General features: G+C 46.2%; 1 protein-coding gene and 1 long non-coding RNA gene across 2 annotated transcripts in view; one reads left to right on the forward strand and one right to left on the reverse strand.

Annotated features, from left to right (window-relative positions):
• The window catches only part of Hs3st2 (heparan sulfate-glucosamine 3-sulfotransferase 2), a 106,240-nt gene extending 98,389 nt beyond the window's left edge, over positions 1-7,851 (forward strand). Inside the window, exon 2 of the mRNA XM_006980334.4 lies at positions 6,496-7,851. Coding sequence (XP_006980396.1) covers positions 6,496-7,114 — 619 coding nt within the window. The 3' untranslated portion in view covers positions 7,115-7,851. The remainder of the gene's footprint in view (positions 1-6,495) is intronic.
• The window catches only part of LOC121831482 (uncharacterized), a 38,831-nt gene continuing 33,072 nt past the window's right edge, over positions 7,622-13,380 (reverse strand). The window contains exon 3 of the long non-coding RNA XR_006074949.2: positions 7,622-7,730. This is a non-coding gene — a long non-coding RNA (uncharacterized LOC121831482). The remainder of the gene's footprint in view (positions 7,731-13,380) is intronic.

The raw sequence follows: 13,380 nt of genomic DNA on the forward strand, positions 1-13,380 counted from the left end.
GAAGCTAGTGAGTTTGGTTGTTGAGGAGCAGTGTCCAGTTCAGAGACAGTCAGACCCTGCAGTTTAGAAGACAGAAAAGCTGAAGTTACAGCTCCCATTACCAACTTATGAATCACTTCCTGCGTGGGAGAGCAAGTAGGTCATTCAGGATGATCGTGGAGAAGGAGAGAAACGGGAGATAGTCTAATGGGAAGAGGCAGAATAGACTGGGGAAAGTCGGGAACTTGAAAGAGGCTGAGGAATCCAGAACATTCCTGGATTAGAGAGGTTGTTGGCTCCATTTAAATCTCAAATATATAGAGAAGGGCTGGAGAGATGGCTCAGCAGTTCAGAGCACTGACTGCTCTTCCAGAGGACCCAAGTTCAACCAACACCCACTTGGGGTTTCACAACCATCTGTAACTCCAGTTCCATAGGATCAGACGACCCCTGCTGGACTCCATGGGCATTGCAAACACATGGTGCATAGACATACATGTAGGAAAATCACACGCGCACACGTGTGTGTGTGTGTGTGTGTGTGTGTGTGTGTGTGTGTGTGTGCACGCACACACAAATACAGGTGTGTGCAAGACTGTCCAAAGCAAGAGGGGCAGTTCAGTTCCAGGAAGAAAAATCCAGACTGTGACTGGCTGTAGGGAGAATCCTTGCTGAGCAAGTTAAAACAACAGATGGGGGGTAAGTCCAAACAGCAAGTGTAGGAATAGTCTCCTGGTATTTTTTTCCAGCACTATGTAAAAAAGAAGGGATACAGAGACTCAAGAGGGATATGCAGTAGGAGAAGCATTCTGCTGTTTGCTAGAAACTGTAAACAAGCAAAATTTCATCTGTGGTATAAGAAGAAAAAGCAGACCTCAAGGTGCAGGCTCATGTCCCCACCCGTGTGTGGAGAGCACAGAGGTGGACATCCAGCCTCTCCCCACAGTATTATCACAGGTCGTGACCTGTTCCAATGATGTAAAAAGAAATGATTTGCTGGGCACAGGGGCATGACTACTGTGAACTTATAGTCTGGCTTGTGTGTGTGTGTGTGTGTGTGTGTGTGTGTGTGTGTGTGTGTGTGTGTGTGTGTGTGTGTGATGTGCTCATGTATGCAAGTATGGATGCCTATGTGTGTATGTACGTGTGTGTGTGTGTGTGTGTGTGTGTGTGTGTGTGTGTGTGTGTGTGACAAAGCTGGAGGAGGACCTTGGCTGCCCTGCTCTAACACTCCCCTACCCCTTATTCCCTTGAGATAGGGTCTCTTACTGCACCTAGAGCTAGGCTGGCAGCCAGCAAGCCCCAGCAATCCTCCTGTCTCGGCTGCCTCTATGTCACTGTGAAAACAGGCATGCTCAGTCACACCTGGAAATTTTTGTAGTTATTAAAATCCAAACTCAGAGCCTCATGCTTTCACAGCAGGTGCACATGCCCCTTGATTTTAGCATGGATCATGTTGGTTTTGCAACTGATGTGCCTATTAGGAACTGGAATGGTGGAGTCTCTATTAGTGTCCAGCTGGGGGATGCTGTGCTACTTTGGACGTCACCAGAATTGGTCAGAATTTTCTAAACTAGTAAAGGGGGAGATGTTAATGGATGCTGAGGGCAGAGTTCACAGTTGGCCTACTAAAGCTTGAGAAATGCTGCCTCCACGGATTCCTTCTCAGACATTCCCTATTGCACTAAAGGATATTGCAAAGATATACATTTAATGGCCTGTCAAGCACCAAGTCCTATGCTGGGGGAAACCTTTGCATCAATTACACCCACAGAGTTTGGAAGAACATTAGAGGTGGTTTACGTGTCCTGCGCCATATGTGCACTATGTCTACCCTCATCATACACCCCTACCTGTCTAATTACAATGTATACCAAGTTTATATCTAAGAAACTCCGTCTGAAGAGTCTATTGAAATGCATTTGGGGTTGTTTTAATTCCCTCATCCCTTCTCTCTTCTTTTGAGACAGAGGAGTATCACTATGTAGCCCAGGCTACCCACAAATTCATAATCCTCCTGTTTCTGCCTTCCAAGTTCTGGGATTGCAGACATGCTACCATATTGGGCTTGATATCCCACATTTAAAACTTGGCCCACTCCATACTAATGTTGTGGCCTCATCATGAGACACCCCCACCCCAAGCAAGACCACCACAGAGCTGATATCTGATACAAAACACACAGATGGTTATCGATAAGAAGCAAACCCAGGTTTGGTCCACATCCAACACTCGACCCAGCGGGAGGAGGAGGACAGCCCTGAGCTCTCAGGGTGAGGGGTTTTTAAAGGAAAAAACTGCAAGCAGGGTGGTACAAGCCTTGGCATCATATGACTGGGTGAGGATGTGTTACCTTTGAATTTACTGGTTGGGGGTTACAGTTATCATTTTGGGGGCAGGCCTGGACAAGTCCCAGGCTCTGTCCTTGAGCTGCCATGGAGGCTGGCTGGCCTCACAGGTTCACATTGACCCATACTTGTAGCTCTAAGTTGGTGAGGGGTCCCAGACAGTAAACAACTGGTTGAACCTTGAGCAGTCAGAGTACGTGCAGAAAGGGAGCTACTGCAAGGACTATGTCTTTTGTTTATGGCCCTTGCAGAAACTGCTTGCTTGAGTCTCAGGAAACTGAAATTGAGGCCTGATCTCTGAGAGAAGACTGACAGCCTGTTATGGCATCTGCTTGGTCCTTTCACTAATAACCACTATTAAAATTTTCATCCCATATGGGTTGATACAGACCTTGGGTCTCAAAACAAAAATATTGGCCTTCCTGCACAGTAAATGTAGAGCCTAAGGATGAGTATTCAGAGAAGTCTGAGGAAATGGGCTGAGCACAGGTGGACCATGAGCCCAGCACACCTTGCTCTCACAGGTGGACCATGAGCCCAGAAAGCCTTGTTCTCACAGGTGGACCAAGAGGATGAAGCCAGCATACCTTTTTCTCACAGATGGACCTGTGAGAGGGCCTGGGGATGGCCCCAGAAAAGGGTCAGTTTCAAGATGGGTTAGAGGAAAACTAAAAGAATTGGGATTTGAGAGCTTATACCTTTCTTGTGTGGGGGACACTAATCTCATATTAAGAGTGGGTAAGAGAAGCAAGGTTGGGGACTTACAGTGAGAATTTGAACCATTGCAGAATGACAGGGGGTGCTGTACAAACACACAGCTGGAGAGTCAACCAAAGCTGGAACTGATAACTGACTGAAGGCAATTCTGTCTGCTGGCTGGAAATTTGGGCACAGAATTGGAAAGCATGAACAGTTGGAATGCTACATTGTTGGAGAATGAGAGATCAAGTGATACATGGTGATTATATTGAAATTATTGCCCACTGGGTCCAGAATACAGACGAAAGTGAAACCAAGAGGTGTCAGAGACCAGCTCCGACCTGTTGAAGGGTTCTTGGGGGTCGGGGGAGAAGAGAGGAATGAGGAAGTGTTAAATAGCAATATAAACCTGGACAAAGAAAGACAGAGACACAGGATAGCTTCAGAAGGGCCCTGGGTCAATACCCAACTGCCCAGACTTTATTCCTAACGGGCCTTTTATGCATCAGCAAGGGGAGGGGCAAAAGACTTCCCCCTTCCAAGGTCAAGGTATAAGGTACCAACAAGTGTAGACCCTTCAAAACACCTGGTACCCACACCTTTGGCCAAATCACCTCACTATGCAGCCCTGCTGGGGCCAAGCAAGCTCAGACTTTCTGACCTTGAGTAAGGCCTTACTAGGGAGCCTCTGTGGGCCCCCACAAAGAGGCTCATAGATAAATTTGAGGACAGGTATAATGAGTTTGGAACTGTGGTAAAGGTAAAAGGAGACAAAGTTGTAACCAGTCATTTCCTGGACTGGTTACTGGCCATAACAGACTGGAAGCCAGGTAACACTGAATCAGCAGAAGAGATTCTTTCCCTGGTGTTAGAGGTCAGATTGCTAACAGGGTCAGTCACCTTCATGTGCGTGAAGGAAGGAGCCCTGCTCTGTGCCTGTCATAGCTTCTGGTGACAGCTGTGTTGTTCTTGGCCTTCGGGGTTACAGCTTTACTGTGTCGGCTTACCCTGTCCCCTATGTGTCTAAGGTGACTGCTGTGGATTTGAGGCCCACACATCCAGGATGCGGGACTTCACCTTTCCATCTTCATGGACTCTTTCCCCCAGTAGTCACTCACACTCACAAGTTCTAGGTGGATATGTCTTTGGGCGAGTCCTCACTAAACTCATTTCATGGCCCTAAAATAAATTGCAGGGTGAAACATTTTAGAATGGTGACACTTTCAAAGACAAGGCCCAAAGTTTGACTGTAAGAGTTTTCTAAAGCAGTGATTCTCAACATGTGGGGCGCGACCCTTTGGGAGGAATCACCGACCCTTTCATAGGGGTCGCCTAAGAGCATCAGAAAACACAGATATTTGCACTACGATTCATTACAGTGGCAAGATTACTTTGCGGTTGGGGGGTCACCACAACCTGAGGACCTGTGTTAAAGAGCAGCAGCCTTAGGAAGGTGGAGAACCTCTGCTCTAGAGGAAAGCAAAGCGAAACTGGTGACAGAAGAAGCTGGAGAGCTGTGAGGCCAGGTGGAGGTGATAGGAGGTCGGGGCGGGGAGGATGCTGGGAATGGAGAGTCTGTGACACCGAGAAGTGTGAGGAGGGGTGTGTTGGGGGCTATGAAGTGCACTGTTGGAGGGTAATAAGACTGAGGAGATGGTTTGTCTTAACTCTGATGCTTTCCTGTTGGCCTCATCTGACTCTGTGTGAATTTTAGAACAGCTTTAAAACAGACCTAGCCCAAAATGCTGTGAATTGATTAGTTTGGGATAGAAAGAACCTTGGAGATCTTTATTTAAATAGAGGTGTAGGGGAGAAAGAAACGAACTAACCAAGAAGGAACCAGGAAGAAAGAAGAAGTTACATCCTTATGTAATAATGTTCAAGTGCAGTCCGCAGCAAGAAATGCTGGTTTAAAGACAAAACATGACCTTCAAAAAATAGTAGCAACTGGGAACTAGGGGTGTTCTTCATCATGACTGGAGAGAGATACATCTGGACCAACCAGAGACTGCAGAGTGGCTACCCTCGTCCCTTGAAGTCCCAAGCAGAGCCAGAAAATTAAAAACCAAGGGGAAGAGGGCTGCATTGCCTGGCTCTGACGGAGCTTGCTACCAGCCTGGAGAGGTCTTTGCTTCATGCAGCCTACACAAAGGGTGTAATTCAGATGTTCTTCCACAGAAGACGTCAGAACTCATTTCTATAACTGTTGCTATTCTTGCAAAAACAAGCTTTTTGCTCCTCAGGAAAAAAAAAGATTTTAATATATTTGAAGAAATATATTTTTTGCCAGGATAATACTCAACGGCTTACTTTGTATCTTTCTGAATACATAATAAACACATTAAAAATTTCAAGCAGCGTAAAAGATTATACAATCAAATGTAATTCTCATTTATCCCCGATTGCCTGGCTCTCCCCACCCACATACAGTTCCCCCCACAGCACTAGCTGCAATTACCAGAGTCCTGGGTCTCCTTCCTGAGACAAGAGGCCATACCTGGCCTTTCTTTATTATGAAGGATAGGGTCATCCTTGGTGTAAATTGCCACAATTCCAAACTCTATAGATGTTGAAGACTCTTATATAATGGTGTAGTATTTGTGTGTGGCCCATACTCCCCTTCATGTAGTCTTGGAATCATCTCTAGGTGACTGGTTTATAGTACATAATGCAGCATAAATATTGTATACAAAGAAACATTTGTATATATTTAGCACGTATACCTTTTCCTAAAATACTTTTAGTTTGTGTGCGTACAGTGTGTATGTGTGTGTATATGAGTGTCTAGTGTATATTTGTATGTACAGTGTGTGTGAATGGGTCAACAGTGTGTGTGTCTGTGTGTACAGTGTGTATGTGCATGTACAATGTGTGCATGTATAGTGTGTGTGTGTGTGTGTGTATGTGTGTAGCAGAGGACAGGCTCAGGTACCATTCCTCATCTTCCACTCTGAGGCAGGTTGCCTTTTGTTTCTCTGCTGTGTATACCAAGCTAGCTGCCCAGTAGCCTCCAGAGAGTCTCTACTCCGCCCATCTTGCATAGGAGTGCTGGTATTCACAGACATACAGATACCCATCTTCACATGGATTCTAGGGGTTCAAACTCCGGCCATCATACTTGCCTGGCCTCCCCAAATATTTTCCATTGACAACTGGTCGGATCTCTGGCTGTAGAACCCATGGATACAGAGGCTTGCTGTATGGTAGAGATCATTACATAGTAATACATGTAAATCCACTACTGGTTGGTTAAACAATTTGTTTAACCCATAGTGACAGATATTCAGTTTGTTTCTGCCTTAAAGAAGCCTTTGTTAAATATGCTTTTAAAATTCAACATGAGTTGAAGGGAGTTCCTCACCAAGTAAGAAACTCAAATGGGGCAGGAGAGAGGCCTGCATGAGTGGAGGGAACTAACAGCACACCAAACCAGCCATGCTCGCTGATGATGTGTTGTTTCTGTCCCCAGGAGCCTGATGCCCAGGACCTCGGAGACCCAGATCACACTAGAGAAGACGCCCAGCTATTTCGTCACTCAAGAAGCCCCCCGACGGATCTTCAACATGTCACGAGACACCAAGCTGATTGTGGTGGTGCGGAACCCGGTGACCCGCGCCATCTCTGATTACACGCAGACACTTTCCAAGAAGCCGGACATCCCCACCTTCGAGGGCCTGTCCTTCCGAAATCGCAGCCTCGGCCTAGTGGATGTGTCTTGGAATGCCATCCGCATCGGCATGTACGCACTGCACCTGGAGAGCTGGCTGCAGTACTTCCCGCTGGCCCAGATCCACTTCGTCAGTGGCGAGCGGCTCATCACTGATCCGGCTGGTGAGATGGGGCGCATCCAGGATTTCCTGGGCATCAAGCGATTCATCACAGACAAACACTTCTACTTCAACAAGACCAAAGGATTCCCTTGCTTGAAAAAACCAGAGTCGACACTCCTGCCACGATGCCTGGGCAAATCAAAAGGGAGAACTCATGTACAGATCGACCCTGAAGTCATAGACCAGCTCCGGGAATTTTATAGACCTTATAATATTAAATTTTATGAAACCGTTGGGCAGGACTTCCGGTGGGAGTGACTCTCCGAGGAACAAGGGCTCTTATCTCTCCCATGAGGTTTGCTCCCAGAGACCCTGATCCTCAACTCCAGCCCCTCTTCCCATCTTGAACCCTATGATGGATCATCTTGGAACCAGAAAGCTGAGTAAAGGCCAAGAGACCGGCGGTCCCTGCTCTGTCCAGGAAAAGTCTACCTGCTTCTAGCATACCCATTCAGTTCTAGAATCGGCTCCCTCCCACCCATGAGAGGCCTTGGGGAATTGCTGTAAGAAGAGTGGGTCTCCCAATGTTAGGGGATATTCTGAGTGGAGATGGTTCTGTTGCTGTGAGAACATCAGTCCATCCCATCACTGTGCACTCAGTGGTGGACTTCTTAATTCCATGTGGCATGTACCTTCCCTCTGAGCTTAATTTCCCCCAGCAGCCCTGAGTGGTAGGATAGGAGAACGCCCTCCACCCTCCTCAGAATGCAGCAGCTCATCAACAGTATGCAGAGCCAAAAACACCTCTCTGGCCACTCCAGGAGACAGACTCTGTGATGATGAAACAAGCCAGTGACTTCAAAGCCTGTGGTCTCCACTGTGCCTGGAGGATGCTGTCTTTGAAAAGCACTCTGTGACTCTCTCTCCCTGCTCCCTGTGGACAAAAGCACATAATTCTGCTGTTACGGGTACTTTCTTCACACGAGCTTTCATGTTCAACATGCACGGAATCATGCTTGTCCATGTGAAATAAATATGGCTCTCTCGTGTCCTTACCACTGAGTGTTTCTCTCTAAGCCAGGCCTTTATTCATCAGTAAATCTCAGTGTAAGAAGTCAATGATGTGGAAGACATGGGAAGACAGTTAGGGGTGGGTGGGAGTGTGAAGACTGTGGGTGGGGGGAGAAACCAGGGTGGAGACAGGGGTGGTTTCTAGCTATAGGAATCTGGGACAGAAAGATTTCGTGGAGATCTGTAAAGAATGTGTTCATTTTATTTATTTATCATCAGGGCTAGGCATTGAACTCAGACCCTTATACATGCTAGGTGAGTGTTCTAAAACAAAGTTATAGCCCAGTCATTTTTACATTTGTTTTCTTATTGAGGTAGTGTGTTGTATACATACATGTTCAGGATGGTGGAGAGTGTGCTCATGTATGTGTGGATGTACATGCTCATGTGTGCACAGACCTGTGGAAGCCAGAGCTTGGTCTCAGGTGTCATTCATCCAGCAGGCCATCCACACTGTTTTTTTGAGACAGAGTCTCTCACTAGCTTGAGGCTCGCCACTTAGAGTATTATGTCTCAGGTAGACTGTCCACTTGGTTTTTGTTGTTTTGTTTGGTTTTGAGGCAGAGTCTCTTAGTTGGCTGGAGCTTGCCAATTAGGCTTAGCTGGCTGAACAGAAAGCCTCAGGGATCTGCCTGTGTCCACTTTCCCAGTGCTTGGTTTGAAAACGCTTGCCACCAGGTCCAGCTTTTACCTTCGGTGTTGGGAATCAAACAAAAGCTCTCATGCTTACTCAGGAAGCTTTACTGATTCTCCCCTGCTCCTGTATGTTTAAATCTTGAGTAGGGTCTTACTAAGTTTCCCAGGCTGGCCTTGAACTAAAGGTCTTGCAGCCTCAGCCTCCTGAGTATCTGGGATTAAAGTCATATACTGCAGACCCAGCTTCTTCTCTGAAACATGATTTTGACTGGATAATATCTCTGCTTAGATACTTTCAACTGAAAATACCAAATGGAAGGTCTGAGGACTGAGGGAGCATCAGACATGTTTTTGCCTGGCTGGCATGAAGCTTTGAAATACCTGGCAATGGTTACAAACTGGAAGTATTGGTGTCAAAGTGTGGGGTTTCAGCTTCTTTTTTAAAAAATGGATACTTGTCTACACAAAGCCTGTACTCTACCATGAGAAATGGTGGCCACTTTTGGACAGGACCTGCACTCCTGAGCTTCCCAACTCCTGCATAGGCCCTTTCTCTAATATGCATAATCTGCTTGTCCCATGTGGGGATTTCCCAGTCTTGCTTTAAATGTCCCAGACTCTCAAGATGGTGTCCAGTCCCTCCAATATGGCACCCAAGATAATCCAAACCCCCCCCCCCCCCCCCCCCCGTCTGGCTCTTCTCCTGCTTCTTTCTCATCCTCTCCTCCAACACTCCAGAATTACGTGCTTTCTTGTGCCCTTTTCAAGTCTGCATACTCTGGCCCATTCCCTTTCCTCTGCTTTGGAATACTTGCTCTTCTCCCTCCCCCCACATCTCCATCTCATTTGAAAACCAGGACCCCAATAAGACTTCATTCAAGTATCACTTGCTTGGCAAGGCCATCTCTGTCTGCTGACATCTGCTCACTCTTCTGTTTTCATCTGGTAGTTTATCAATAACAGATTTCATTATACTAAGATAACAGATAGACATTTAAATGTGTTTCCACCATAGGCCATGAACTTTGGAAGATCATGACTATTTTATGCCAACCCAGTGTAGTCTCACAGCAAATGTTTAATGGGTGGATGGATAGGTGTGTGGGTGGATGCTGAAGACTAGGGCCTTGGATAAGCATGTGCCAAAGAAGTAAACTGTTGCAGTATGCTTCCTGGATGGTGCCATGGTCTAGGAGGCAGGAAGCACTAGGGAACCTCTGAGGGCCTCTGCATCCATGTGCTCTGCCAAGCATTATAGAGGTGTTAGCAGAGTTTTAGGGCAAAAGCCCCCAACAATTGGCCTCCTGCCCCACTAAACCAATTAAGATGAATAATAATGAAAAGCAGAGAGAGGGGTTTGGATCCATATTTACTCTGGGAAGGGGGACAGAAAAAGGGACCACATGACCCCAAGTCCATCTTCAGGGCACTGACTAGAGCTTCGGGTTTAAACAGAGGGAGAATGGTACCAGGTAGACATAATTACACCATTCTGGTCAAGTATGGTCTGGATGCTCTTGCCCAGTTCTGGTTTTGCAGGATGGTCCAATAAGACCTTATCACTTGGGAAGAGCAATCTGATGAGCATGGGAATCACCCCTGCTCCAGAACACCTCCCATTCATAGGTAATGCTCATCTGAGTGGTGTGCTGTCCCTGCAAGGCCATGTTGTTCCTGGCATTGGAAGCAACTGCAGACTTAAGATAAAGGCTAGAGACTTTTGATACCCTTCGGGGATTGTGAACAGGACATTGTAAAACGCTGACATTAAGAGGTCTCTGCAATTCTTATCTTTGTGCCTTTACCCTTGGAGGGGAGTAAGACAAGCTAGACATCTAGTGTTTCTAGATAGACACCTGCATGCCTGCATGCAGAGGTGAGCAGGTGACCCTAAGAAAAGGAACCAGGTCCAAAATGAAGACAGAGATGCCAAATTTCCATAGTATCTTGTGGGACCAAGTAAAGAACTATTGTTTTTCAGTACAAGTTCTAAATGCCTGTAGGTCATAGGAAGGCAGTATCTGACTTACCAGGATCAAAGGACACAGAAGTCTAAGATGTTAATGGTATGTATAGGCAGGTCTTGTGAGCCAAGCATCTTCCAGGACAGCAGATAACTGCGCCCATGATGCTGAAAAATGAGTACTGTGAGTTCACGCCTATTGATCTGAAAATGTGATGCAGAGGAATGAGGAGCCATGGCTTTCTAGAACCCAGACCCTGAGCCATTAGTGAACAGAAGGACAAGTTGAATGTGAATGTTAATAAATCACCCTGTAGTATTTCCTATTGAAATTTGTTTAGTGTCCTGGTATCCTAAGCCACACTCTGACCAAAACCATAGAGACAGAGTTTCATGGGGACATAAAAGAAACCTCAGATAAAGAGTCAGAAAAATGTGAGACTTATCTCAACTTCCCAAGAGTTCACAAAGAATTTGTAAAAATCTTGAATGCTGTGTGCAGATAAGCTGCATCCCTCTACATTGCCAGCATCCACAGACTGCCCGGGCTAAGCAGCCGCCCCATCTTAATGAATAGGTATGCCTCCTGTAATTAGCATATCAATCATTGTATGCAAATGAAAGATGTTAAGGTGCATTTAAAATCCCAGTTTAAATGACTGAAATCCAGAGTACATGTGTCTGCTCAGCAAACTCTGATTTTTAATCCAGTGTAAATGTTCCCTCTTGCTCAGGCTGCCCCAGGGCAGAGTTGCACAAGACCCACATTAGTGCAGTTTAAATAGATGAAGTCTGCCTCTTTCATCTGAGTCCAAGAGGGAGGCCTCCTCAAGGAGACATGCACATGAGGTGGGGGTGTGGAAACCAGACCCAAAGCAGTACCTTACAAGACTGAAAAGTGTGCCTCTCTCTCTTGATAGTATCTCAAAGCAGGTGACTGGCTAGTCTTCAATACCAGAGATGCAGGGTCCTCACACCTTTGTGAATTCAAGATGGTGTGACACATGGTCGCATTCCACTACAGCAAGGAGCCTTGCCTTAGGCACAGCCTCCAAGTCAGAGGGAAAGCTTCTCCATGGAATGAAGTGGAAGAAGGACTAAGGTGTGCCCTGAGCAGAGGTGGCTGGCACTGGGAAGCTGGCCATAGGCTCTCCGATGTGTAGGTGGAGGGTCATGTTTGTCTTTCTGTGGTTGGTGCTGAGAGGAAAGCAAGGGGAGATGAAGAAGAGTTATCTAGCACACACTGACCAAGACTAGACTGTTGGAGGTGGTGGGTCAGAGATCTATTGTCACATTGGCTGGCCTTTGGCCCCTCATACACCATTCCCTCAGGAGCCAAAGAAGGTCCAGGAGAAAACTGCCGCTTCTCGTTGAGGCTATAACATCCTTTCTACTTCTATTTCAGGTTACAGCATCGGTTCTATTCATTGCCTCCTCGTGTTATGAATGGTACTCTCGAGGGTTGTACGGGGTGGTAGCATTCCCTTTATCCACACCCACTTCTGTAGAACTCAATCCCTTGACCATATTACGAAGTGCATGGAGATGGGGAGATATAAGGAATTCTGTTCTAAAAGCAGAGTACAGCATGTATGGAGGGCCACCTTCCTGTCCCAGACACAGACTCTTCATAGAGCAATGCTTCCAGTGTGTGCTGCTCTCTGTGGTTCTGGGACTGAGGCATGTGAGCATGCATCTCCATTTAAATAGAATGTGGGTCAGTTCATGCTTCCCCTGCCCTGCCTCTACCTAAAAGCAGCTAGAGAAAGCACCACTCTGGGGGTCAATAGGTTCAAGTTTAAGCCCAAACTCTCTTATTTCCTAGCTGTATGACTTTGGGCAGATTATTTCTTCTTGGGATGATTTAAACATCAGTAAATCAAGACATACATCAAACTCATGATAAGAGGTTTGTGTGACGATTAGGTGAGAAAGCTCTTGTTTGGCACATAGTAGGTTCTCAGTTTGTTCTTGTTTATTTGCCCCCTGGCAGTAGAGCCTGCCACGGCTGCTAGTCTTCTGTCAGATGAGAGCCCCTGCACCGAACTCAGCTCATAGCAATTTCCTTCATCCTATCTCGTCCCGTGTACTTTGAACGAAGTTGTTCTTACAACCCAGGATCGAGCGGTTCAGTCAAAACTGGTTCAGGATAAACCCAGCTTAAACATGTTGCTTTTACCTCTGGGAGCTTGGAGAACAAGCATAAGTGCCTTGGCATGCACTTATAAAACCCTTACTGCATTTTGCCATTGTACAGTGAACATGTAAATGTGCTCCATAGGACCAGTATTCTTGACTGGTTGCTTTGATGAGAACAGTAGCTTAAACAAAGAATTGGTCTCTCTTAAAAGAGGATCTTGATTGCCCATTAACATGTATCTTGCTCAATTCATTGAGACACAAAGAACCTGAACAATGAATCATAGGGCATCCTAAGAATTTGGGCATTGTATTGTGGGACATCCTAAGAATCTGGGCATTGCATCATGGGACATTCTAAGAATCTGGGCGTTGCATTGTGGGATATCCTAAGAACCTGGGCATTGCATCCATATGGGGCATCCTAAGAACTCTGCAGCAACAAATATTTTTAACTGGGCCAAAAAGTGTGGTTCTTACACTTATATCTTTTAGTCACCTCTGGCTGCAAAGAAAGTCAGGGAATGCAGTCTCTTTGCTGAACACATGTCAACCTAGAGTGTTGATGCCTGGGAAGAAGGAGGAACGGAGGTCAGAGAAGCAGTTAACAGGCTCTGTTAGAAGGAAACCCAAGTGTTTGAAAAGTTGTCCCTGCTTACCAACATTTTTCAACCAATATTCAGAATGGACTTAGGAAGTGCCTCCATGTTCCCCAAACATGGGTGCTATTTGAGACTTCCAATTTGTCTCCCCCTCTTTTCCACTTGAGTTCTGA

This window comes from Peromyscus maniculatus, chromosome 1, assembly GCF_049852395.1.
Source record: "Peromyscus maniculatus bairdii isolate BWxNUB_F1_BW_parent chromosome 1, HU_Pman_BW_mat_3.1, whole genome shotgun sequence".
NCBI lineage: Eukaryota > Metazoa > Chordata > Mammalia > Rodentia > Cricetidae > Peromyscus > Peromyscus maniculatus.